Here is a 25,345-nt window from a genome sequence, read left to right on the forward strand (position 1 = left end):
AAAGTTCTGTCTTCGAATTGACCCCACTTATTCCATCCCCCCACTTATTAGAATTTAGAAAATTTTCCTATACCTCCTGCTTATTTGGACCCTCCCCCCGTCTATTCGGGAGACAAGAGTAGTTATAGTCCGTCTCCACAGCTTAAATTTCAGAGAAAGCTTAAAACTGTGGTGCTCATTGTGGAGTATCCACGTGGGTAACTATAACGCGGGGGTAAGAAGGGGGTACTTAGGCAAATGGAGGGTATAGTATGTCCCTTAATGGTACCTTTTTTGGATTTCCAAAGTCCCGCTAAGGGTCGGAAAAATCAGAAAGTCAAATTTCAGTCCCACTAAGGGTCGGAGAAATAGGAAAATTGAGTGTCTGGGGGGTCGAAAATCGGGCCCTACCACCCCCCCCTCAGCTCGCAATCCTAATACCCACCCCCGGGTAGAGTATCTGCCAGTACTGACTTGTTGGGAATGGCAAGAGCAAATTTATGAACATTTGTATATTCTTTTTGTCTTTGGGCACCCTGAGAAAATCGACCGCTGCTTGGGGTTTACTGCTACTTGCGGGTTTGGTGGTTTGGATTCACACTATAGTGTTGACAGCTCAAATTACAAGACACTTATACTGCTAAATACAGGACCGCACCGGCCATCCTTGTTTGTAAAGGGAAGCCAGTCCATCAAAACTTTCAAAAAGATAACACTTTTGATACAATGAGCTGTAAATTAGTCCTGCCCTTTTTTATATGAGAAAAATTTTTTATAAGAACCCCATAAGAACATAAGGCTCCAAAGAACATATAAAGAGCTTTGCGGGGTCTAAAATACCCAATTTCTTATGAAATTGCATAAAAGTACTCACAAAATGGTGAAAATAAACAACCCACTCTGAAGACACGAATATTTGCACTTATTTTTAGAAGTTTTACCAATAGACATATTTCTTGCGAGAAGACGGCCGCCGGAGGTTTAGAAAATAGTCGATGGACATTAATGGAGATCATTAACAGATTAACATATCTATCATGCATCATTAGGCGGCCCAAAAAATGGCTGACAATGCTGCTTTTTTTCGGTGGCGGCCCCCTTTCACCTTTTCTTCGTGTTTGTCTTTGTTGCGCCATATTTTGCAAACATGTTATCTTACCTGCGCCTAAATTATAGAATATTGAAAGCGCGGAAGGCGATCGCACGATCTATAATATCCCCCCCGCGATCGTGCTCTGGATGTATTCGTTTGGATAACATCTATATCTAGGTGTTTCTAAAAGAACTTTGAACTTCGATTTCTCAAAATTTTGCAGCCAGATCAACTGGTTGGCAGACGATATCATCCACCAGGATGCAAGTGAAATTTTTCAATCTGCGGACCTAGACGGGGGTTCGGTTATTATCAGTTAGGGTTAGGGTTGGAGCTCGAGAGTCACAATATAAGGCCGAAGGCCTTCTTAGGGGCATCCGTACCCTGTGACCTAACTTAGGATCCCGTAGGGATCCTTGTAGGGGCACCGGTAGGGCTGGGAGCTTTCTTGATAAAGGTCTGTAAATTGCACGCTATAAGTATTTGTGAATGACAACATTCTGCCGTGTCTCGATGGCGCAAGCGGTTAGGCGTTGGGTTTGTAAACCAAGGTTGCTTGCATTTGGTGGTTCGAGCCGGGGTCGGAGACCAATGTCACCGGTACGGTCAAATTTCAGAAAAATACTTAGAAAACAGTTAGAAACACTAGAGGAAGTCAGAAAATCAGGATAGAAGATAGGAAAGTAGAAAATAGGGGGAAAATAAGAGAGGATGCATCCTGGTGGATGATATCGTTTGCCAACCAGATCAACTCTGCCTGTCTGCTGGCGATGTGAGTTGCTCCCAATCAAGTTTTATGCACATATGGCTTTTGTCTTGGAGTGGTCAGATAGAAATACTGCTCAGGAAAAAAAGAAAGGTTTGTGCCTGCCATGGGCTGGACCATTTTTAAACCAGGCAGGGTTATCAACAAACTTTAGCCCAAAGCCTGGATTTTTTAGGGTTTTTAGTTAATTTTTCCTAGCTAGGGGTTTCAAGTTCATTTTTCTTATTTTAATTCTATCCACCATTATTTGTGCATAAGCTTTAAAAAAGCAAACATTGCAAATAAGGGCAGTGTAGCTCTAAAGCTCTAAAACAGCCAGTCGAGGATTATGCCCTAAATAAGAAGAGAATACCCAAGTTAGAGGATTACCTTATTTAGGAGATTTTCAGTCTCTTATTTAAGAGAACGTTACCTAAACTAGGAGAATTCTGCACGTTTCACAAATTTACTTCAGAGCAGACTATTTGCGCAATGTGAAAATAAGATCACGTGAAAGATCACGTTTCCGTGATTCCGATGACCCAAAAACCAAAATAAAATACCTTTTCATTCTTTTTCAAACTTCGAAAAACCATAAATAGCCTCATTTGCATGTGTTGACGTAAATTTTTAATAATGAAGAAACACCCTCGACCTTCAAAACGCGTTTTTTCTCAAACTCCCTTATTTAGGAGCGACTCACTTTCTGTTTGACCCGCGTTTTGACCGCGCTTAAACGCGTTTCTTAAATATGGTCCGATCTATATTATTACTTTTCACGAAATTCTCATGATGTAGATCGGCCTTTAGATTGATAGACCCTAACCATCCTAGGTCCACGAAACAAAAGCAGAACTCAACCAAATTTTGCTAGAAGGGAGAAAAAAACGTACTGAGTCGATCTATGAAGTTCAAAACTTGCGCAAAATGATGAGAAGGCCAAAAATTAGCGAAGAAAGAAAAGTCTCCTAGTTAAGAGAAAGAAATCTCCTTTATAAGAGACCTTCTCTTAAATAGCTAGTATATCTCTTATTTAGGGCATAATCCTCGACTGACAGCATCTAATTCTTCAATGGGAATCAAAACTATAAAGTGCACTTACTCAATTTGTCAGATCTAACAAAATTTATAACGGCACTGTCATCATTGACAATAAAACAAACAATATTCTGTCAAGAACCTTGTAAACATTCCAACAACTTCCATCAAAATGATCTATCACAGGCAGCTCAGTCTACCATTGTTAGCGCGGTCCGAGGATTGAGCCGAAAACTGTCGCAGAGCGCCCGAGCTCCCGCGCGGCGCGCACCAAGGGGATGAAAAACTTCAATCCGTCAATCATTTTCTCAAGCGAAGAGTACGCGAAGCGATTCTAGTTTTACGATAGTGCCGCGGATCATCAATGGATAGTATTCAATTATCATTATCCCTTTATTTTCATTCCTAGAACTTTTGCAAAAAAAAGGAAAAATAGAAAAGTTGTATTTTTTACTGCTCTATTCACATAATTAATTTGAAAGATCTTCTATATGACGTTTTTTTGCAAACTTCAAAAAACTGATTTTTGTCCCGCCTTTGCGGGATTTTGGCTCAAGTGCTTGAGTGCAGCATAGGGTACAAAGTCCAAATATGCGTTTCCCGTAATTTTTGTATGAAGAGTTAGGTCTACCAGTTAGGGAAACCATCCAGGATCCTGCCATTCTATCAGCCAGCAAAAACTGAATGAAACTTGTAAACTTAAGTTTCTTACCATTTTCCATCAAAAACAATCGAAAACATTACTACTTCCCAAAGCCGGAGACCAAAGCAAATGATCTTTCTTGATGAGGGCGCCCTTTTAGATCTATTGTTAACTCATTTAAAATGGTGGACAGAGTTGTGGAATGACGAAGGCGCCCGCTGCTTCGAGGGTTGTAACGCCAAAACGCCCAATATGACCAGCCAACAGAAGGCGAGTTTGTTGCCGTGCGAGTTACGTCATGCACTCCACCGTAGCGAAAGCGTGAATGACATTTCACAATTATAAGAATATCTTAGTGCTTATGAGCCATTTTCTGTAAGAATCAGGCAGGTCGAGGAAGTGATATCCTCAGATTTTGCCAATTTTTGGATATTTTGCTCAAATACATGAAAATAACATCCTGTAAAAATTTTTTTGAAAAATCTTTTTTCGTTCCCAAGATATGGGCCTTTCAAATTTGGGCCAATTTGCCCAAAAAAGTGCACTTTTGATAAATCTTTGACTTCAAGAGCAATTTTAGACATGATCAAGCCTAAGATTCATTTCAAAACATATTTTCCTGGAAGAAATCCATGGGTACTTTGAAAAAATGGCATTTTGAGAATTTTTTTTTGACCTCATGGCTAGAAATCATTGCCTGAAATCACAACATTTCTAATTTTGAATACATTTTGAGAGCAATTAGCTGGCTTGGCCACAAGTGTCACATTGATATTTTTGTATTTTTCTGAAGTCTTTATGGTCATCTTTAACTTTCAATTAAAATTTTCATGTGACACTTAAGGCCACGCCCTAAAATGGCGGTTAAACATAGCTTTTTGCTCAATTTTTAGTATTTTCAATGAGCTTTTAAAGCCATGGCCCACCACTGAAAAAAACCATTTTTAGTTAGTGTTTTGGCCATATTACCCAATCCTAAAATCAAACCCATGTGCTCCAATACCATTTTTGCACAATTTATCTTCGAAAATATTTTTAAGTCATCAAGACTTTTGAACTTTAACTACAGTAAATTCTGTATCCTCTCCTCCTCTTAGAGCCCATCTGTAAGACAGTATAACTTTTTCAAAGTTCTTTTCTAGGTCTGTGTAGTATCTATAATGATAAAACAGTACAAAGGTATGAAATGCAAGAAGAGACTTCCCTTCAAAGATCGATTACAAATAATATTTAGCATTTGAAAACAATGATAAACAAGAGACTTGGCGTTTTTCCTTAGTGGTGAAATTTTTGTCAAAAGCCTCATTCCACCTGTTAAAAGAACCTTCAACTTCTATGCTAAGTACCCCCACTTAATTTTCTCTTAGTATTTCCTCTGCAATAATGTTAAAAACATTAGAATCAATTTAATTTGATTTAGGGTTTTACAACAAGCATCAGCCAAAGTTGTTTCCTTGTTATATGTTGGCGTCTGTTATTTCTGTCTCTGCGAACCCTAATTTGCCCTGACATTAAGGAAAGGATCAAAGTATCTTTACATCAGCAGAATAAGGCACAGCTGTGTTAGATCATTTAACCCCCTCTCTCTTTCATTTCTTTTCTTTTGTTTTCCTATTTAAGTAAAGGTTTTTTATTTATTTCTTCTTTTTTGAAGGTCGGAGGAAAAAAAGTAAATAAAAGTTTTTTAAATCTCAATCTTATTTTTTTTTTATTTTGGTAGAAATAACGTCGGCGGATCCGTAAACCAATAAATAAAAAAGTGTTTGCCTTAGTTCGGATAGAATAAAAACATACCTGATCAACACAACCAAACCTTCTGTCTTGCGTTTACTCTTTCCTTCCCAACAACTTTCGTTTTTGGTTATGTAGGTTTTAAAATTCACAAGTAAGGAGCCTCTCATAGCTTTATCTGTTTCATTCCGTACGTTTTTTATCCACGTGGTGAACCGGTTTCCCCGATTTCCCGATAATTAAAATTTGGAACTTTTCCGTGGGCGTGATTGGGCTTACCACCATCGCGAAATATTATTTTCGTGAAAATTACCGTATTCTAACGCTAAATATAATCTAGATAGGAAACAAATATTAAATTTGATTCTCTTTTTGTTCGTATTTCTAAATTTCACGATAAAAAGAACTATTTACAAATTAATTTCTTTAACAGCCATTGATTCGACATTGACATATTTAATGATGTCATAATCAATGCCGTGCATATTTTGTCAGCGTTTACCCAAACGCTTCAATCTCGCGCAGGCTTAGGGGTCAAGACTAGAACCCCCAATACAAGACATTTGCCTAACCGAAAAAAAATCATCATTGCCAATTTTGTTAATTGTCAGAATCGTTTACTCACTGGAAATACGCAACTTTATGAAGTTTCGTTTTTTTTCGCTTGTGCTTCATTTTGAAAATATAGAAGATGAAAAGTTACCATCAATTCCGCAAGTAAAAGAAGGTATTTCAACTAGTCTATGAAAAGTGCTTTCAAAATAATATATGCATAAAACTGACGAAATCCTTTCTTTTTTATTCTTAGGTGACGTCACCATCGATCCTGACTTGACAATGGAGAAGATGAACGAAGCGCTAGAAAAACGCCCCTTAAAATTGAAACTAGGAATTTATTGAATATTTCACTAATGAAGTATCAAACTTTTTGTTTTTTGTAATTATTATAAATTCATAGTTTTTAAATACTATTTTTAAGGACAATTAAAGTGAATTTAAGATGACTGGGTGGATATTGGGCAGACAGGGGGTTTTGCACGTTCCGAGATCGGAAATTAGACGAGAGTAAAAGACGGGGGCCTTTTAGTTTGTAATATTAAATTTTTTTTTCGCGAATGCAAAATGAATTTTTTATTTTTGAATTAAGGAAACATAAGGGGCCATTAAAAAAGTACGTTCGTTTTTTGCTGACCCCTCCCCCCCCCCTTTTAAATTGTTGTGGTTAAGTGAACGCTTAAGACGAATGTTTGGGAAATCAAAAAGACAACTTTTGTAAGGATGTTGAGTTTTGTTTATATGGTACTTTGTGATGGACTGTTCAAAACAAATGAACTACGCAGCTCCGCTCACAGCTCTACTCTACCATTTTGTTTTGATTTAGTTTTTTATTTTAATGACCAGACAGGTCATTCATTTGAGGGCTATGCAAGTTTCCCTCCACTGACGAAAGTTACCCAACTTCACGGTAGATGTTTTGGTTCGGTAATTTATTTTTAATTTACCGTTCATGTTCAGTCATTTGTTTGGTTATTTTCTGTCTGTCACTAATGTGATCTACCGTCAACTGCTAAATCGGTGTCCACTCATTTTGAATGAAAACAAAAAAGTTCAGTTTCACTATCAGTGAAAGTTATTGTGACATGCATGTTATGACAGAAAGTATGATTGATAAATTTGTTGTCAAAGAGATTTAACAGTAAGTGAAAATGCAGGCCAGATATCAACAGTCCCATGTTTCGACCAATTGTCCAAAGTTAGAGCAGTTGACGGTATAGATTATGGTAATTTTCAGTTTTTGAGGCATGCCATAACTTACCCAACAAACCAACACTTTTCTAAACAATCCACCTGTATTAACTAACAATTTTCAAATGGCTATGTATATTTTTTTCAGTGAATAAAAAGGATGCCAAAAATAAGACGATCAAACAGTGATGAAACCCACAATAAAACACCTACGCCAACCCCTTCGTTTTCACGGTCACTTTCACATGATGTGAGCCAGGTTGATGGAAATCTGTTGGTAGAGCGTAAAAACTCATTTCATGTGAGACCAACTTCATTTTGTCGACAAAGTTCATTGATTGATAAAAATGCAATTCAGAATAGAGAGTCTGACAAGGATCAACCTAAACTGATACAAAATACCAAACAGCTTGTTATTTTGATTGGGATGGCATTGATTGAGTTTTCTGGAACATGTGGCATGTCAGTCATAGCACCCTTCTTTGCAAATGAGGTAAAGTCCATATTATATTATCTGTTCTGTCAAGTAGAAGTTTAAGGGGCCTCCAGCGGTTTACGTGAATGTGCTTTTCACTTAAAAATATATATGCGTGAAAATTAAAAAAACATTGTGTGATTGCGTGAATTGACGGTCCGCTGGGGGGCTTCTTTAAAACTTTTACTTTGATTTATTATCTAAACTGATCTAAATTATATGGAAAAAAGGATTACCCTGTAACAAAAAAGTCACTTTTAACTTTAGAAGGTTGTGCAAAATAGATAAACTAATGCAAAGCATGCAGAATAAAAAAAAGTTTTACAAATTTCATTTGGTACATAGTGTATAAAAATGTATTTACATCTTCCAGGCTGCTTCGAAACATGCCAGTCAGACCATGGTGGGTCTTATTTTTGCAGTTTATCCATTGTTTGTATTCTTATTGTCTCCTATTGTTGGTAAATGGGTAGGTATCCTAAATCTATCACTAGTTTCAAATACTAATGTAGGGATTGAAAACTCTGTGAAATTGACTTATCATAAAAATAAAGCACTCACAAACAGTTTTATGTGTCTTTGTGCATGTATAATATGTGTCATAATCGACCAGGCTTGTAATTTGCTTGATCTTTCTTTTGTTTTACTAAAGTATGAAAGAGTTTTTCAACTCAATTTTTGATAAATTTCTACTATCACCATTTGTATTTACAAGGTTAAAACATCACTTCACACACAAGCACAAACTGTAGTCATTTTTTACTTATTTTTGTAGATGCCAAGGCTTGGAGTGAAGTTTTGCCTAATTGCTGGCTGTTTCCTTGAAGGAGGAACTGAAATACTTTTTGGGTAAGTTCCTCAGCAAAAATTGCAATTTTCCAGTTTCATTCTTTGCAAGTAGCCCTGACTTTTCTAGTAACTAATCTGTGAGTTCTGTGTCACCAATAAAGATCTGGCACTGAACCATGATTTAATATCTTTCCAGGTTTGTAGAGGATTTACCTAGTGGACCAGTTTTTGTAGTGTTTTGTTTCGTCATTCGTATTGTGATGGCCATTGGATCAGCACTGAGTGCCACCGCTTCCCTGTCAATCCTCACTGTCACTTTCAAAGATCACATTGGCACGGTTTTTGTAAGTATGGTATCCTTAGTATTCTAGAATTGTGAAAAAGGAGGGTTTGAATCATTGAGTTCAAAGCCATCTAGGGCTTTCTTTGTTTTCATTTTGCATATTTTTTCCTAATCTGGGGACGGATTTTACTTTCAATCTAGTGAAGCCCCTGCGAGTCATGCGTTTTTGACGTGAAGTAAGTGGGTTTATTTCCCATCCACGAGTTTCAGCTCTTTAACCTTTAAATAGTTTGGATCGTGTCATTAATAGGAACCAGAGCTCGTATACTCTCAGCAATCAAAATTTCAGCATGATAATTCAAAATGTTGATAATTATATTTGTTTAGGGTGTCACAGAGTTGTTTACTGGTCTAGGGTTCATGGCTGGACCAGCCCTCGGAGGAGTTTTATATCAGGTAATATCATAGCTCTGATGACTGAAAGTGCCTAATATAAAGCAAGAATAATACCTAAAGGTAGTGACTCAAAGAACGTTTTTTTATAAGAACAAACTATAAGACATAACATGAGACTTCAATGGCGAAAATATCGAGAACAAGTTAAGAACATTTAAGGGCTTTATGGACTCTAAAACTCCCAATTTCTTAGCAAAAAACACTCACACAATGGTGAAATTAATAAGAAGATTTTAAGACTCCAAAAGTTAAGAACATTCTTAGGCTTCAAAAATTTTAGATGTTCTTTATAAAAAATCGTGCAAATTAATAACTCACCATCCATTACATTTCTTTTTGTAGCATGGTGGATTTAAGATGCCATTCCTGGTATGCGGCGGACTGGTCATTGTTGTTTTATTTTGTGTTTTTTGGATTCTACCCTCAGAAGAATGTAAGCTCCTTTTTTAAAAACTGAAATTCTTAGTACAATCAATACTGTTTTAAGACGAGCAGTTGACGCTTTCTAATAGAGGCTCCTCCAGCGGTAACTCTGATCAAGATATCACGCAATTTTTGTCTACGATCACGATCACGCAAATCAGCACAAAAACTTGGATATGAAAGACACAAGAAACAAGAAGCTCTCATAAACGACGCTCTATTCGATACGCTCTCTTTTTCGATGAGAATTCACTCCTTTGAAAATCGAGGCTTTGGTTACCCTTGGCAACTTTTTTCGCCAAAAAATGAAAATTGACCCAGACCAATTGAAAGAACACAAAAATTTCAAAATATAATAGCTTTTTGGATTTTTCAATAAAAATCTGAGATGAAAGTTAGCAAAAAGTGTTCTTTGATGAACGAAAAACTTTTGATCGAGAGGCAAATTTTTTAAGTTTTTTGATGATGTCATTGTCAAAACGTTGTTTTCTTTACATTGGTGGGGGTCAATTTTTATTTTTTGGCTTAAAAAAATTTCCGTGGCTAAGAAAACATAAGATAATAGTTACACATGTGAAAACCTTCCATTATCTCGAGTTATTTCTATTTTCCACTTTTTCTTGACGAATAAGAATCATCAGATTCTTGATATTCATGACGTAATCTTTTATACGGAAACACACGAAAAACACCAGGCGTTTGACGTCAGTTTTGATATAAAAGATTACGTTATGAATATCAAGTATATGCAGGTATATGATGATTTTAACGGGAAAAGTTAAGCTTTGAAGTGGACAATGACGAATGTTCTACCGCGATAGATAAGGTAATGATTTTGTTTGTGTCCTGATTTTCAGCTTACCATAATGACAATACTGACGGAAAAGATGAAGAACTAACTCCTATCTCACAAGCACTACGCATTCCTGGAATTGCTGCCATAGGTTTGATTTTCCACACTAAAATAATACTGTCTTACCTCATGAAATTTTCGAGAACAAAGTCGTACCAAGTCGTAGACGAGTGGTAGCGCGCTCGCCTCTCGATTAGAAGGTTTGATTTTTCTTACCAGTGAAAATGTCGACTAAAATTCTTAAAGTTGCTAAAATGTCATTCAAAAATTGTCTTCTCGTTGCTGCTTATCTTTCTGTGTTGGCGCATGCATTATAGGCGTGTCATGATTTTCTGCATTGTTCGGAACTTTGATTGTCCTATTCATGGTATTCTTGAACTAATTTTTTTCTTCGGAAACATCCTGGTTTTTGTCTGTAGTAGCAAATTAAAGCTAGAGAAAAATTTGTTTATAATTTGTCAATACTGGTGTTTCCTTAAAAAAAACACTACACATATCATGCATCTAATGTCATGGCTAACAAGAGGTTTTGGAAAGTGGTATACACTAGGTTAGTTAATGTTCAGTAAATTCAGAGAGACATCGAAGGGTAACGGCCCCCCATGACTTCGTTATTAACACTTTTTCCAATTGTTATGTTTCATACGGAAGCACCCAATTTAGCCCGGACACTCGGTCTGTTTTTGGGTGCTTTCGTATAAAACATTACGTCATGAATATCGTGAATGCATGATATGCATCATTACAATGTCTTCCATGGACCCAACAGTTGATTTGTTGAAAGTGACTGATTTTACGTGTCACTTAAATGGGTCCGTGATGTAATGTCAGAAAACATTACGTCATGATTATCACGAATAATTACTTGATACATCGTGATTACCACGAATAAGAATTTTTCCTTTCAGCTGTTTGTATTGTCACTGGTGGTATGGCTTTATCGTTTTTCGATCCAACATTAGCTCCATATTTAAAAAAAATTGATGTAAGTTTAGTAAGCTTAATAATGTAGTGGCTATCGTTCTCGGCTCCCGCACGAGTACTCTGTACCAGAGTGTATCTCACGTTTATCGCTTCGTAGTACACTCCATGCGCATTGTCTGTTTGATAAGAAAATTTCAGTACGGGGACCTCTGCGATGAAGTATGATTTATAAATAGCAACACTTCTCTCATCGTCTCCCCTCTCTTACCAACACTCCATCGCAGTGGTCGTTTTGAAAAATTTCAAATGAGAAAAGACAATTGCCCTCTACGGCAATGAACTTTGAAATAAGCCGTAGATACTGGGTTTTTGTACAGACAACCACACGGGAGGCCAGGATTAAGAATTGGGACGTATACCAGACATATCATACACTTTTTATAACAATCATTCTATAAAAACAATGGATTCTTCTCTCAAGTGGATGATATTTTTGTAGTAAGACCACTGACCTTTATATATCCCTGGACCAAGTTACTCAATCCCGGCCAAGCAAAATCTTAGATCAGAGTTTTTTGAAAATTGGTACCCTAATGGCGACACTACTCAATAGTGGTGAAAATGCATCGAGAGCGCTAGATCTACTTTTCCTCGAATATTTTTGATGATGTAGCGCCGTTAGACGTCGATTTTTAACATTGCAATGGCTTCTTCTCGGGTACCAATTCCAAAAAAAAACTCAGATCGAAGATAGAGCTTGGTCCAGGGAGATATAAAGGTCAGTGAGAAAGACCTAAGACCTAAAATAGACCAACCTTTTATTTTCCATTATAGCCGGACATCCAAGCGCAACAAATTGGTTTAGTTTTCATGTCGATTGCAGGAGTATATATGTTCGTTGCACCAATCATTGGTTACATTGCTGACAAAAGTGTAAGAAAATATTTTTCTTAGTAGGGGGGCCGGGGGGACTTTTTCATAGCGATTCATCAGTTTTCACTTTTAATACTGTAAATCTCAATATTGTAGATAGGGGTGAAGAACGATCTGCGTAGGAGGGCAGATTTTTACGACCTACTTTAATTCCGTTAATTTTCGCGCGCCTCTAATTTTTGCGCCTTTAATTTTCGCTCAGCTCGTAAAATATAATTTTCGCGCATCCTTTAATTTTCGCGCATCTTGCAATTTCCGGGATATTTTCTGAGTGTATTTGACGATTTAAAGTGAGTCTTACACACTTTCAGTGTGTATTGAAGCTAGATTTTACATCCCAGAGGCATATTTACCATGAATCGTGGTCCCATTTTATTAAAAGAGACCTAAGATGAGATTTCTACACGTTCAGAACGATTACTAACTCATGCACCTTTAATTTTCGCGCGGCCAAGTGCGCGAGAAAATATGCCTACTTCGCGCGCGTTTTATTTTCGCGCACGTATTCTGAGCAGATGTTCCTTCACCCCGTCTACGTTACTATCTTCTGGCTTCAAGAACTTTTTCAACTTGCATCATAAATTTATTGTTTTCTAGATTCCCGGACGAGTTTGTATAATCATTGGACAGTTTGGTTTATGTATTGGCTTCTGTTTCATCGGACCTTCGCCGTTCTTAGAAAAGTTTATCCCAGCGTAAGGCTTACGTTAAATCTATTATCATCCTAAAATGGGATTTCTACCATTCGATACGCTCCAATACCTTATGTGTATGTATATTTTTCGCAGGTTTTTCGAGAAACGTGTTTAAAAAAATTAAATCTCATGATTGCCACATTCTGGAATTTTTAACGTGTATTAAATTTCGGGATTGATTACACATTTGATATTTTTAAAGTAAAGGGTTAAAACAGACTGATTTTGCTTGAACCACAACGTCTCATGTCCAAAAATAGATAATTGTATAAAAATGGTGACAAAATAAAACACAGTATAAAAGATTTCCCGCCAATTTTACGGGTGTAATTAATTAATTTCGCGATTTTATTTTTTCGAAAATAAATAGTACTAAACTAGACAGTTCCTGTAGTCGCAAACGCCGGTCGGCTTGGGCATCAAAAGCCTTTAAGATGATAAAGATGGTATTGCTGATGCTCTCTAACTTTACTTTTAAGGGGAATTCGAATTTTTTCTAATTCGAATTCTCGAAATTTTGTCTAAGAACTCGCAAAAATCAATACACGCGAAAATATAGTGGCCGCGAAAATATAGTGGCCGCGAAAATATACCGGGTGCGACACATATCTAAAAGTTTTAAAAGAACCATTCCTATTTCATTGGAAAGAAGAAGAATAAACTTAAATTTTGATGGGTCATTTATTAAATTCTATTCGTTAGATCAAAAGTTATGCTCAATTGAATAAAAAAGTTACTTTCGGAAAGTGCTACAAAAACGTTAAAAATCGACCTATCGAATTTTTATTTTAAATTTGGTAAAAACTCTCTCCAAAAGCAAAATATTAATGAATCATCATTCGTCCTTCTTTATTACAGTAAAGTATGGCTGGTGGCAGTAAGTGGTGGATTTATCGGATTGGCTATTGCCCCGTTTGTTGTTCCAACACTACCGGACATGCAAAAAACCGGACGGTATGCTCATTTGTATAATATATTCATGTTCTGTTAAGTTTTAAATTTCCACCATTATGGAAACAAACGTTCGAATTTGTAGAGGTGATATTTTATTTGCCTGTACCACGGCTTTTTCCTCGACACCATGGAGGAATTATTTGGGTGATCGAAAAATCGCGTGTTGGGACAGAGATTTTATACCCAAATGGAACGTTTGCTTCCATAATGACGGGAGCGATTATTTCGTTGGGATTAAATTTCGCGGTTGAGCTCGTTCGCAAAATTTTAAGATTTTATGGGGTCTTTGTTTTTTTTATAGGAGAGGTGGCCTACCAGCTACTCTTGGTACAGATAGTTTGATATCTGGTCTATTCAATGGCTTCTTCTCTATTGGGTATGTTGTATACTTTATTTAACTTTTAGACCTACCCCGGTGGAGGTCATTCGTTCGTTTGTTCGTTTTCAGGATTTTTTGCTTCAATGTATGTATGTTCTCTCATTTGGCTAACTTTCATTATCAGGTAGGTCCAATCAGCATCCAACTTTTTTGAAACTGTTTTATCACTCTTTACGATACAAAAAAATAATTACATCATTCTTTTTCACTTACCCCAAGAAAATTGGCTAAGGCTGTATAAACACTTCACTCTGGTAAATTGCTTATTATCCAGGGGGGGGGCACTCGATTCAAAAATGACAATACGTGCGGCCAGAGAAAATTTTGCAAAATTTGAGCGAAAAATCGACCCTTACGGTTCATTTTCTTGAAAACTTTTGACAATTTTAAATATTGTCAGGTTTTCGAAATTTTACACCCTTAGAGTGCAATTTTTCTCATCTTTGCAGATTTCCACCCTTACAGTGCACTTTGGGAAGCTTGGAAAATATACCCTTAAGGGCTGCACGTACGTTATTTACCTCGAGTTTACCCCCCCCCCCGGGTTATTATCGGTGTTCTATGTGCACGTTAAATGTTAACTTTTTTTATGACATGGAAATTAAGGGCTCTTATGTTGACTAAACAGAAAAAACAAACGAGTTTCTCGACATTTGTGCTGGTGTTTGCTATACGGAAGGGAAGAAAGTTGTTGTTTCTTTAAAAAAAATGCTGTGTAAGCACAAATGGCGTATAATGAGTTAGATGATGTCTTTTAGCACATTGGAAAGCGCATAAATATAAAATAATTTAAAAAAAGCAAGAAACAAATGAACATAGAACAAAAAATCGAACTAAAATCTGGCAAACAGATAAAGGATCCTTGGAAATTGGAGAATTCGTTTCATTCAAAGCGAGAATTTTTACTACCGGGTGTCTCTAAAAAAACTTCCCCCTGTTTGATTCAAAATTGCGAAAAGGTGAAAAAGTATATTAGCTTGATTTTTTCGAAATCGTTTAAAGGAGGGTTTAACTTAAATTTTGGTATATCAAACTTTAAAATTGCTTCATTAGATCAAAAGTACGGAAGCCGAGAAGGGACATCCAAACTTTCTTTTTTTGTCGACTTTTTTTCTTTTTTTTTAACAACTTTTTTTTCTTTTTCGAAATTCAGCGGTAAATTTTAGTTTCAATCTGTCATTTGTGTAAAAACCAGGCGAGCTGCTCATGGCCGCCCAACTTAGGTAGGGTTTGTTGGCTTCAAATCCTACCAAGGAGATTGATTCTAGCCCTTCGGGCTTATACTTCATTGATCTAAGGTGCATATATACTGAAAAACTGCTGACTCAAATGAAAATATCGATAATTTTCAATATTTAAACCAAAATATCTGTCGAGATCTAGACATCGAAATTTAACAAACAATACCGATTATGGATACTAATAAATTAGAGCTATCCAGTCGCCAGCTGTGAGAAAGATTTTTCCTAAAATAATGCTCCCACTCCCAGCAAAATACCGACGTCATCGGAAAACGCCAAAAACGTCCATTTTCGCCTTCAAAATGCCATTTCTCGGCACCAGATGGTATAAACTTAACAAATAAGCCCATTTTCTTTATCTACTTTATCTATTTTCAAACCTCGAAAAAAACTTAGTTAAGGGGGTTAGTTAAGGGGGGACTCTTGATAAGTTCTGTTGACTACACGTTTTTTGGACCTACCCCGGTGGGGTGGAGGTCCTATAAATTAACCCGTGTTCGTTAGTTAGTTAGTTAGTTAGTTAGTTAGTTACCAACTTTTCTCGAGATTGGCTCATTCAATTTTTCTGATTTTTTGCACAAAGGTGCATTACTATAAACCCTCGAATGTGACGGAGCCCGATTTTCGAAAAAAAAATTTTTCCGGCCGGTAGAACCGGAAATGTCCCGAAAAAAGCGGTTTTTTGAGATTTTCTCGAGATTTTATCATTAGTTTTTTGCGATTTTTTTGCACATAGATGCACATTAGTACTGCCGAAAAGGTGTCGAAAACCGTTTGCCGAAAAAAATTTTTTTTCCGGTCTGTAGAAACCGGAAATGTGCCGGAAATCGTCGTTTTTTTCACATTTCCCGTCACATTTTTTCAACTTATTTAATTGTTTCTTTACAGAAAAATGTTCTTTATGACGATGCCCAAAACTTAGCATTGTTTGATTTCCAAAAAAATCATCCTTTGAATCCGGAACTCCTTAAAAATCGCCGGAACAGGCGAAAACCGGCGTAAAACGGTTTTCCTTCATTTTTTCAACTTATACTCGACAGATTTTCATGATTTTTTGCACAATGATGTAAAATGGCAATGCCCAAAATGTGACAGAGCCCAATTTTTCGAAAAAAAAATTTTTTCCGGCCGGTAGAACCGGAAATGTCCCTCTATTTTCAAACCTCGAAAAAAACTTAGTTAAGGGGGTTAGTTAAGGGGGGACTCTTGATAAGTTCTGTTGACTACACGTTTTTTGGACCTACCCCGGTGGGGTGGAGGTCCTATAAATTAACCCGTGTTCGTTAGTTAGTTAGTTAGTTAGTTAGTTAGTTACCAACTTTTCTCGAGATTGGCTCATTCAATTTTTCTGATTTTTTGCACAAAGGTGCATTACTATAAACCCTCGAATGTGACGGAGCCCGATTTTCGAAAAAAAAATTTTTTTTCCGGCCGGTAGAACCGGAAATGTCCCGAAAAAAGCGGTTTTTTGAGATTTTCTCGAGATTTATCATTAGTTTTTGCGATTTTTGCACATAGATGCACATTAGTACTGCCGAAAAGGTGTCGAAAACCGTTTGCCGAAAAAAATTTTTTTTCCGGTCTGTAGAAACCGGAAATGTGCCGGAAATCGTCGTTTTTTTCACATTTCCGTCACATTTTTTCAACTTATTTAATTGTTTCTTTACAGAAAAATGTTCTTTATGACGATGCCCAAAACTTAGCATTGTTTGATTTCCAAAAAAATCATCCTTTGAATCCGGAACTCCTTAAAAATCGCCGGAACAGGCGAAAACCGGCGTAAAACGGTTTTCCTTCATTTTTGCAACTTATACTCGACAGATTTTCATGATTTTTTGCACAATGATGTAAAATGGCAATGCCCAAAATGTGACAGAGCCCAATTTTCGAAAAAGAAAATTTTTCCGGCCGCTAGAACCGGAAATGTCCCGAAAAAAGCGGTTTTTTGAGATTTTCTCAGTTTTAATTTTCTCTGAATGATTGATTAAAGTGTCGATATTATTTTTCTTTCACCGTTAAACATCGATGCGTTTCTTAATTGCTTTCTCCGTTCCAATACAATCCGTGCCATAATATATTTGCACTTTTGGCTAATTTACCATTTTTCGAAAGTTGAAGTTCGAGCGAGAATGTCAATTTTAGGCCCTCAACTTGATTTCATCGATTATTTCGATCTGGGAGGGATTTATTGGTTTCTAGGCTATATTTCAAGCCCTACTGGACCATTTTTGAACTTTTGGATTCTCAGATCCTAAGGTCCTAAGTCTTAGGTCTAGCGTTAAAACTCAGAGTTAAAACTCTACCCTTCGAACCTACTTTAGAGCACTTACAAATCGATTGTGGTTTCAAAACACCCCGGTGAATTTCCCTTTTGTGCCAAGTATTTTGTCCTTGATTGTAGATATATAAATCGAAATTTAACATTATACATTACTTCCATTAAATTCTAATTATTCGTTTTATAAATAGGTAGGTCCATTAAAGTATTACTTGTTTTAAAATAAGGAACACGTTTATAAGGAACTCGAGGCTGAAAATGGTCCAAAAAATAAGGAATTGTTTAGGAACTGCTCAGGCTGAGAATAAGAAAACAAGTTTTATGGTTATCCAAACTTAACAGCTATGTAAATAAGGAACTCGATAAGGAACTTTGAGGCTGAAATTCTCTGTAAAAATAAGGAACTCCAGGCTCAGAGCAAAGTTAAGGTTCCTTATAAAAAAACGTGTACCGTAAATCCTCGAATAAGCGCCCCCCCCCCTTAGAAAAGTTAAATTAAAAAAAAACCTTCTTTTGAAAAAAAGAAAAAAGTCCGCAAAAAAAGAAAAAAAGTTCTCAAAAGAAGAAAAAAAGTTGACAAAAAAGAAAAAAAGTCAGCAAAAAAAAGAAAAAAAGTCGGCAAAAAAAGAAAAAAAGACGACAAAAAAGAAAGTTTGGATGTCCCCTCTCGGCTTCCGTACAAAAGTGATGACAAAAAGAGTAAAAAGATTGTTTTCAAAAAGAGCGCAAAAAGACGAAAAAACTGGGTATCAAATTAGACAAGAAAACGCTGTACTTTATTGACCGTAAAGTTTTACTTTTGAACTTCTGTGCATCTTTTTGGACCTACCTAAGGTAGTCCTTTAAATTAACCCTTGTCCGTTCGTTCGTCCGTTCGTTCGTTCGTTCGTCTGTTGCCAGCTTTTCTCGGGATTGGCTCATTAGTTTTTTCTAATTTTTTGCACAATGATGCAAAATGGCAATGCCCAAAATGTGACGGAGCCCGATTTTCGAAAAAAAAATTTTTCCGGCCGAAAATGGCGGAAATATGCCGGAAAAACTGGTTTTTCGGCATTTTCTCGAGATTTCATCATTAGTTTTTTCTGATTTTTTGCTCAAAGATGCGTATTAACAATGCCCAAAACATGGCCTAGTCCGATTTTTGAGAAAAAATTTTTTCCGGCCGAAAATGCCGGAAATATGCCGGAAATCGCCGTTTTTCTGGATTTTCATTGGACTTTTCCATATAATTGGTTGTTTTTTCATTCAAAAAGATTATTAATAGCAATGCCCACCATCAAGCATGTTTCAATTTTCAATAAAATTGATTTTTGAAGCCGGAACTTTCTAAAAATCGCCGGAACAGCCGATTTTCGCCGGAAAAACGGTATTTCTTGAATTTCTTGAGCTGTACTTTATATTTTTTCATGAAATTTTGCACACTGATGCAAAATGTCAATACCTAAATTGTGACGGAGCCCGATTTTCGAAAAAATTCATTTCCGGCCGAAAATGCCGGAAATGTGCCGGAAAAACTGGTTTTTTGGCATTTTCTCGAGATTTTATCATTAGTTTTTTCAGATTTTTTGCTCAAAGATGCGTATTATAAATGCTCAAAACATGGCCGAGTCCGATTTTTAAGAAAAAAATTTTTCCGGCGGAAAATGCCTGAAATATGCCGGAAATCGCCGTTTTTCTTTTTCTAGATTTTCATGGACTTTTCCATATAATTGGGTTGTTTTTTCATTCAAAACATTATCAATAGCAATGTCCACCATCAAGCATGTTTTCAATTTTCAATAAAATTGATTTTTGAAGCCGAAACTATTTAAAAGTCGCCGGAACAACCTATTTTTCGCCGGAAAGACAGTATTTCTTGAATTTCTCGAGCTGTACTTTATATATTTTTGATGAAATTTTGCACACTGATGCAATATGGACAATACCTAAAATGTGACGGAGCCCGATTTTCGGAAAACATTTTTTTCCGGCCGAAAATTTCCGGAAATAGGCCGGAAAAACTGGTTTTTTTGACCTTTTTTTTCTCGAATTTTCATTTTTAGTTTTTCTGATTTTTTGCAGAAAGATGCGTATTAGCAATGCTCAAAAGATGGCCGAGTTCGATTTTTGAGAGAAAAATTTTTCCGGTTGGTGGAAATCGCCGTTTTTGCAGATTTTCATTGGATTTTTTCCTTGTATTTCTATGTTTTTCACACAAAAACATTATTGATAACAATGCTCACCATCAAGCATGATTCAATTGTCAATAAAACTGATTCTTGCGACCAGAACTTCCTATTTATTTTTTCCCTACAACCCTTCTCTCTCCCCCCATCAACAATCAATGATGAATTTATTGTGTTGTGTATTTTCGCTAAATGCTATATTTTCTGACTGATTTTTTTCATATTTCTTTTCGCATTGCTATCAATGCTAACTAACTTTCATCATCAGGTAGGTCCATTCAGCATGTTGCTTGTTTGGACCTACCCCGGTGGAGGTCCTATAAATTAACCTTTGTCCGTTCGTCCGTTCGTTAGTTATTAGCTTTCCTCATGATTGGCTCGTTAGTTTTTTCTGATTTTTTGCACAAAGATGCATAACTATAAACCCTCGAATGTGACGGAGCCCGATTTTCAAAAAAAAAAATTTTTGGTCAAATTTGGGCCAAAAAACGGCTAAAAAACATTTTTTGCATGAAAGTAGGGTACCATCGTAGGTAAAAATTGGCTTAAGAAGATTTTTGCAAAAAAATTTTGTTGGCTCAAAAAACGCATGTTTATCTATAAGAATCACTATTAATAAGCATACATCAATGTTCTTAGTCAAATAACTCAATTTTTTTATGAAATAGATGTTTTTTTCTCAGGAGGGCTTACTTTTAAAGAATATGTGTGTTTCGACATGAAATTTTGGTTGCTTGGCGTGTTTTTATAGAAAAACTGGCCAAATTCGATATTTTATTATAAGCACATTATCAATTACTTAGGTATTAGCTTTTCTCGAGATTGGCTCTTTCATTCTTTACGATTTTTTGCACAAAGATGCGTAACTATAAACCCTCGAATGTGACGGAGCCCGATTTTTGGAAAATAATTTTTGGGCAAATTTGGGCCAAAAAACGGCTAAAAAATGTGTTTTTTAGACTTTGTGAAAAATTGGATCATTAATTTTTTCTGATTTTTTGCAGGAAAGTAAGGTACCATCATAGGTAAAATATTGTTCAAACAGATTTTTGCAAAAAAATTTTGTTGGCTCAAAAAACGCATGTTTATCTATAAGAATCACTATTAATAAGCATACATCAATGTTCTTAGTCAAATAACTCAATTTTTTTATGAGATAGATGTTCTTTTTTGCTCAGGAGGGCCTTCTTTTAAAGAATATGTGTGTTTCGACATGAAATTTTGGTTGCTTGGCGTGTTTTTATAGAAAAACTGGCCAAATTCGATATTTTATTATAAGCACATCAATTACTTAGGTATTTGCTTTTCTCGAGATTGGCTCTTTCATTCTTTATGATTTTTTGCACTAAGATGCATAACTATAAACCCTCGAATGTGACGGAGCCCGATTTTTGGAAAATAATTTTTGGGCAAATTTGGGACAAAAAACGGCTAAAAAGTGTGTTTTTGGACTTTGTGAAAAATTGGATCATTAATTTTTTCTGATTTTTTGCAGGAAAGTAAGGTACCATCATAGGTAAAATATTGTTCAAACAGATTTTTGCAAAAAAATTTTGTTGGCTCAATAAACGCTTTTTTATCTATAAGAATCACTACTCGAATTAGAGAGCGTCAACTGTATTAATAAGCATACATCAATGTTCTTAAAATTACTGAATTTTTTGATGAGATATGTTTTTTTGCTCTCGAACTCTTGAATATGAAAGAATATTTCAAGAGCATGAAATTTTGATTTCTAAACGTGTTTTTTTATAAGAAACAAACAACTAATTTTAATAGATCGTCACTATTTGTGTTCTGAATGATTGTTTAATGGTCACGCTTATGTAGATATCAATTATATATGTGTTAAATGCATAACCAGTTAGGTCCATAAAAGTATCACTTGTTGTTTTATTATTCGTTTTTAATGATTTTTATTGCCAATTTAGAGTTCCTTTTGGATTCATTAATGAGCATGAAGTTTCAACAAGCAACAAACTTTTATCAAAATTTTTCCAAAAGTTTCCAAAGCTTAGCGAGTCTACTTAAGTGGAGAAGAGAAAGTTTGAGTGTCTTTTTTTTCTAACAAAAGATTTGATACCCTGTTTCTTCGTCTTTTTGTGCTCTTTTTGAAAACAATTTTTTTACTCTTTTTGTCATCACTTTTGATCTAATCATGGAGGTATAAAGAAAGACAGGAGATGAATTTGTCGGTAATTGGTCGTTAAAGTCTTTTGATTTCTTTTATGTAATAAATCAAAAGAAATTCTAGGCTCGCCCGATGAAATACGACTTTTTAGTAGAACTCAAGTTTTCTCTGAACATTCTTACTATCAACATCGAAGATTTCTAGCCTTCTAATATACGAGAATAAAATAAGATTTAGCTCCACGAAATAAGTTTGCGTTCAATTTTGTCATACATTAAATTTTGTTTTGAAACGATATTTTTTCCAGCCAGAAAATAAAAAGTTCTTTATAAGCACACACAATTTCAGACCCAATTTGTAGACAAAAAGTCGCTGGAGAATTTTGGAGGAAAGTATTAAGCAATAGAGTTCACCTTGAAGAAAATGTTGATCCAAAAATCTTGTCATTTGACATGAAGGATTGCAAAGTTTACAGGCCTTTTTTAATCCAAATATTTTCTTACACCAATGTCAGAAACAATGGATCTCGTCTCATCTAGTTTCTACAACTGAAATAAGCCAATAAGATTTCACCTATCAACAAAAGATCTAATTAAAAATGCACGATATATGAGATTATGAGCATGCATACCTCGTAATTTTTTTAATCGTAGGGCGAGCATGGTTACAATAGCATACTTCTCCTGTTTCTTTATACCTCTATGATCTAATGAAGCAATTTTAAAGTTTGATATACCAAAATTTAAGTTAAACCCTCCTTTAAACGATTTCGAAAAAATCAAGCTAATATACTTTTTCACCTTTTCGCAATTTTGAATCAAACAGGGGGAAGTTTTTTCAGAGACACCCAGTAGCTTCAGTGTAACTGTGTAAAGAGAGTAACTATGGTAACGTTGTAAAGCTGTTTGCTTTGGGGTCATTCATTTTCTTATTTTTTGTGCATTATAGAAGCGTACTAGGGCCAACAATCGGAGGTGCGCTGTCTCAACAATATTCATTCGAAGGTGCCGCTATGGTATGTGAAGATCTATATTTTTTTCCTATAATAACTCTTATATGTATTTTTATGCTGGTTCCGTTTGCCAAGTTAATGTATTCGAGATGAATCGAAGGAGACGGTATAAAGCAAGGTTGACAAAATAGCCATCTACTTTGTTCGACAACGGTAAAAAACACCAAAATACTGTCGTCTGTTTAGGCGTGCAAAGGCGATATAGAGCCGTCCATCAACTCTCGACTTCACTTACCGTCGCCCTCGATATCTACCGATACATGAACTCACTTTTATCTCGAGACTAGTGACGACAACAACTTTTCCACGTTATTAAAGAGAGGGATTTTAGCTGCATCACCACAAAATCGGTTTGGGATATTCGATCAAACATAATGTTCGAAAGAGAGAAGAGAAGAGAGAAGCGGACCCTCCGATATTATCGGACCGGGCCCTATCCTGGAATGGTTTCCTACAGGAAATCACACCGCTTACCAGGCTCTGTGTTTGCGACACATCAGAGCCGTGCTGTATCGATGATGATCCTCGCACAGTACGGGAGAACCTTGCGTTCTCGCAGGTCCTGAATATATGAGTATCATCACCACACCACATTCAATGTTCGAAGCCAAGAAAATATTATGTAATCTGTCCTTTTAAACACATTACCGCTTCCATTGTCACCCCAATGTATGATATCATAAATACATTCTAAATAGATTTGTTTTTATCAATTTTTTTTTTCGTTTATAGCTATTCGGCTTTCTATTTGCTGCGGAGGTAGGTATCTTTTATTTAGCCTTGCCCCCCTGATCGCAAACTTAACGGTTCATTCAAATGTAATAATTTAACTACTAATTTACGATAAGAAAATATTTCAGGTTTTCCACAAAAATTTGGGTTTTTCCTCTCGGCAGTAGATAATTGGATTATCGAAATAAAAAGTCGATTTTATTTTTCATGCAATACTATCTTGTTTACAGGGAATCTTTCTTGGTATCTTTACACTGTGGGAAAGAAACACTAAATGGTAAGGAAAAGAGATTTTTCTATTTTGTTTTGATTTTCAGAAACCTTAGAAAACTCTTGTACACATATTTGCCTGTTTTGAGCATAGTGTATAGTCCATGCCGGAGATTTTTGAAAAAGAATGACGTCATTATTGATGACGTAAACATTACAATCATTAAAAAGTTCCTAATTCCTATTATTTTTTAAACATCTTTTTGATACCTAAAACCCATTAGCAAAAGAACTTCAGGATGGTGGAAAACACCTTTCCACCTCTGATAAAAAGTTGAGTTCTGAAAGACAATCCATTCCACAAATGCCCTGTTCGGTAATTAATAAAGTTCAGGTATCTAAGTTCTTCCTTTAGTACGTTTTTCTCTTGTTTGCAGGGGTCGTGATCCACCTGACGGATTTCAGAAACTCGACGAAGAAGATGATAATGATGGAAACCAAGTCATGGTCTGATATTGTCCATGGATTGTTGGTGATGGTGGTTTATCTGGAGATGACAAGAGAGAGAGAGAGTCTGGTAAACTCTTTTTGTCTATGTTGGGAACATATTCTATATCCTCCAAAAGTAGCTTAGAATTATTATAATTATCCATGTGTGTGCGATATGGCTATTGATTTTACAGCTACTGTGATTGGTGACGGTAACGGTTACGGTGACAGTGACAGTTCTTTACGCGTTCAATGTAATAATATATAATCTTCCGTCTCATTGAAGTATTCAAAGACTCTTGTCCGTCTCGAAATTCTGCATAATTCGCCGAAATTTCAGGAATATGTGCTAATTTGCTGAGTAAAATCCACGAAAGCCCTTGCTTTAATCACTGCTCACCGGCGGATCTCGATTGGCTTTGGTATCTATTTTTATATGCGCCAATTACCATTTTATCATATGAGATAGAGTATCTACCTTTTTAACAGCACTTCGTTGCTTCTCAATGATTTATTCAGATATTTGAATTGTCAAGACCTTGCCATTGGCCAATTACCCTTTTTTGCACGAGGCATATCTTATGGAACATACTTTTTTTTCCATTTTCGATTCAAAAATACGCTTTTAAAAAGCAACTATAATTTTGGGGTCAGGGCTGGGGTTGCCTAGCATTCTAGCCCATTTTCTGAAAAATTTGCTTTGACCACCCCTGACATTATACCATATTTATGCTTATTTAGTCAAGGGCTATCGTTTGCCATGCTTGGATTAGCTAAAAAGCTTTTGCTATACGGAGATAGTGAAAAGAAATTGACTAATTTCATGGATTGAGCCTTAGCAACCTGGTTGCTTAAAAAATGTGTACTAAATTTTGCACAAAGAAAACTTGTTTTAAAATGCACAGATTACTCCTAAATGTAATTCATAATATTCATTACGTAATGTTT

The 25,345-nt window shown here is 35.9% G+C and overlaps 1 protein-coding gene and 2 long non-coding RNA genes across 3 annotated transcripts; all 3 read left to right on the forward strand.

The window, feature by feature from the left end:
• Window positions 1-7,119: 7,119 nt before the first annotated feature.
• Window positions 7,120-8,301, forward strand: LOC136811959 (uncharacterized). Its single transcript, XR_010847310.1, has 3 exons — window positions 7,120-7,468; window positions 7,824-7,919; window positions 8,226-8,301. It is a non-coding gene; the product is annotated as an uncharacterized lncRNA (long non-coding RNA).
• A 601-nt stretch (window positions 8,302-8,902) lies between these two features.
• Window positions 8,903-10,361, forward strand: LOC136811960 (uncharacterized). The gene is made up of 3 exons (XR_010847311.1): window positions 8,903-8,978; window positions 9,321-9,411; window positions 10,259-10,361. It is a non-coding gene; the product is annotated as an uncharacterized lncRNA (long non-coding RNA).
• A 765-nt stretch (window positions 10,362-11,126) lies between these two features.
• On the forward strand, window positions 11,127-24,421 carry LOC136811942 (MFS-type transporter SLC18B1-like). The gene is made up of 8 exons (XM_067068551.1): window positions 11,127-11,239; window positions 12,013-12,111; window positions 12,709-12,806; window positions 13,665-13,760; window positions 14,062-14,136; window positions 22,903-23,046; window positions 23,699-23,725; window positions 24,346-24,421. Exons 1-8 carry the CDS (start codon window positions 11,186-11,188, stop codon window positions 24,419-24,421), a joined length of 669 nt encoding a protein of 222 aa, XP_066924652.1. The 5' UTR covers window positions 11,127-11,185.
• Window positions 24,422-25,345: the final 924 nt, after the last annotated feature.

This window comes from Clytia hemisphaerica, unplaced genomic scaffold (assembly GCF_902728285.1).
Source record: "Clytia hemisphaerica strain Z4C2 unplaced genomic scaffold, Clytia hemisphaerica genome assembly, whole genome shotgun sequence".
NCBI lineage: Eukaryota > Metazoa > Cnidaria > Hydrozoa > Leptothecata > Clytiidae > Clytia > Clytia hemisphaerica.